Raw genomic sequence first — 1,878 nt, 5'->3', positions numbered from 1 at the left:
TTAAGCTCTGTTAATACTTTTGATATATATATATATATATATATATATATATATATGAAGTTTTCTGTCCCCAACATAACCTAGGAGAGAGATCTTTATTTATTCAGTGTTTTGTGCTGGCATAAACTCTTTCAAATCTCTTTGCTGTTTACCATTTCAGACCTGTGACTTTAGGCATTATCATAAGATAGAGGATACTGCCATGTTATTGTAGCTTTATCAAGTTAAGAATGATTTGTTTCTTGGGATTAACTGTATCATACCAGACAGGCATCTCTGGACTACTTTAAAATGTAAAAAAAAAAGTGTATTAAAAGTGGCATAATACTTTATTTTTGATGCATCTCGAATTTTTAGCTGTGCTTCCTCCAACCTGAAGCGTGTGTCTCTTGAGCTAGGTGGAAAGTCTCCTTTGATTATTTTCTCAGACTGTGATATGGACCGTGCTGTAAGACAAGTAAGATAGCAGATTAGCCCTCAAAAATTCAAATATACTAAATCTAAGCAGCTGAAATGTAACAATGTACATGAAAGGGTGAATGGCAGTAGTTTTCAAAAAGTAAAAATTGTTTGATTTGTAATTTAAAAGAAATTTCATTAAGTTGGTATCTCTCCACTAGACAATGAAGTGTGGATGCATTACATTAGTTATCTTACTGTTGAATTTACTTTGAATATACATTTTTCAATTATTACATTAGTTATCTTATTGTTGAATTTACTTTGAATATACATTTTTCAATTATTACATTAGTTATCTTATTGTTGAATTTACTTTGAATATACATTTTTCAATTATTACATTAGTTATTTTACTGTTGAATTTACATTTTTCAATTATCACATTAGTTATCTTATTGTTGAATTTACTTTGAATTTACATTTTTCAATTATCACATTAGTTATCTTACTGTTGAATTTACTTTGAATATACATTTTTCAATTATTACATTAGTTATCTTATTGTTGAATTTACTTTGAATATATATTTTTCAATTATCACATTAGTTATCTTATTGTTGAATTTACTTTGAATATACATTTTTCAATTATTACATTAGTTATCTTATTGTTGAATTTACTTTGAATATACATTTTTCAATTATTACATTAGTTATCTTATTGTTGAATTTTCTTTGAATATACATTTTTCAATTATTATTTTAGTTATCTTATTGTTGAATTTACTTTGAATATACATTTTTCAATTGATACATTTTGTACCCATTTCTTACACAGAATAAATATTAATTAAATTTTGATGTTATCAAACATACAGGGAATGGGTGGTGTGTTCTTCAACAAAGGTGAGAACTGTATAGCTGCAGGCCGTCTTTTCATTGAAGAATCCATTCATGATGAATTTGTAAAGAAAGTGGTATGTAATTTTAATAAATATAATTGTTAATTGACGATTTTAAACAATGGTGTGGGGAAAAAAAAAAGACTGTATGATTGGCTTGATAGAAGGGGAGGGGACTCACTTTTTTATTATCAGTATTATTTAGAAATTTATCACAAAATAGCTCTCTTATAGTATATTTAGGCACCACCAATATATTTCAAAATTCACCTGTATTCATCTGTTGCTTTTCTTTTTAGAATTAGAATAACTGACAAAAATATAAACCGATTTTCAGAGATACCTGAATTTGTTAGCAATGTGACTGCTTCTGGTTGAGAATTTGAGTTTAATCAATAGGTGTGATAGAGATATTAGTAACAAAGTTTAACAGCGTTATATTGTGTAAGCTATCAGTGCACAAATTTTTGCTTATGCTAACATATATGTAGGATGTGTTGCCATCTTATTAACGATCCATTCTATGAATACTGTTTGATTTAATTTCTTATTGTTACTACCTTATTTGAGATCCA

General features: G+C 27.1%; 1 protein-coding gene across 1 annotated transcript in view; it reads left to right on the top strand.

The window, feature by feature from the left end:
• LOC106469348 (mitochondrial 10-formyltetrahydrofolate dehydrogenase-like) overlaps window positions 1-1,878 on the top strand; it is a 66,419-nt gene that overhangs the window by 46,213 nt on the left and 18,328 nt on the right. The window contains exons 17-18 of the mRNA XM_013929836.2: window positions 358-457; window positions 1,280-1,378. Of these exons, the coding sequence (XP_013785290.2) occupies window positions 358-457; window positions 1,280-1,378 (199 nt within the window). The remainder of the gene's footprint in view (window positions 1-357; window positions 458-1,279; window positions 1,379-1,878) is intronic.

The sequence above is a fragment of the Limulus polyphemus genome, unplaced genomic scaffold, assembly GCF_000517525.1.
Source record: "Limulus polyphemus unplaced genomic scaffold, Limulus_polyphemus-2.1.2 Scaffold3441, whole genome shotgun sequence".
Taxonomy (NCBI): Eukaryota; Metazoa; Arthropoda; class Merostomata; order Xiphosura; family Limulidae; genus Limulus; species Limulus polyphemus.
This window is presented reverse-complemented; position numbering and strand designations above follow the sequence as displayed.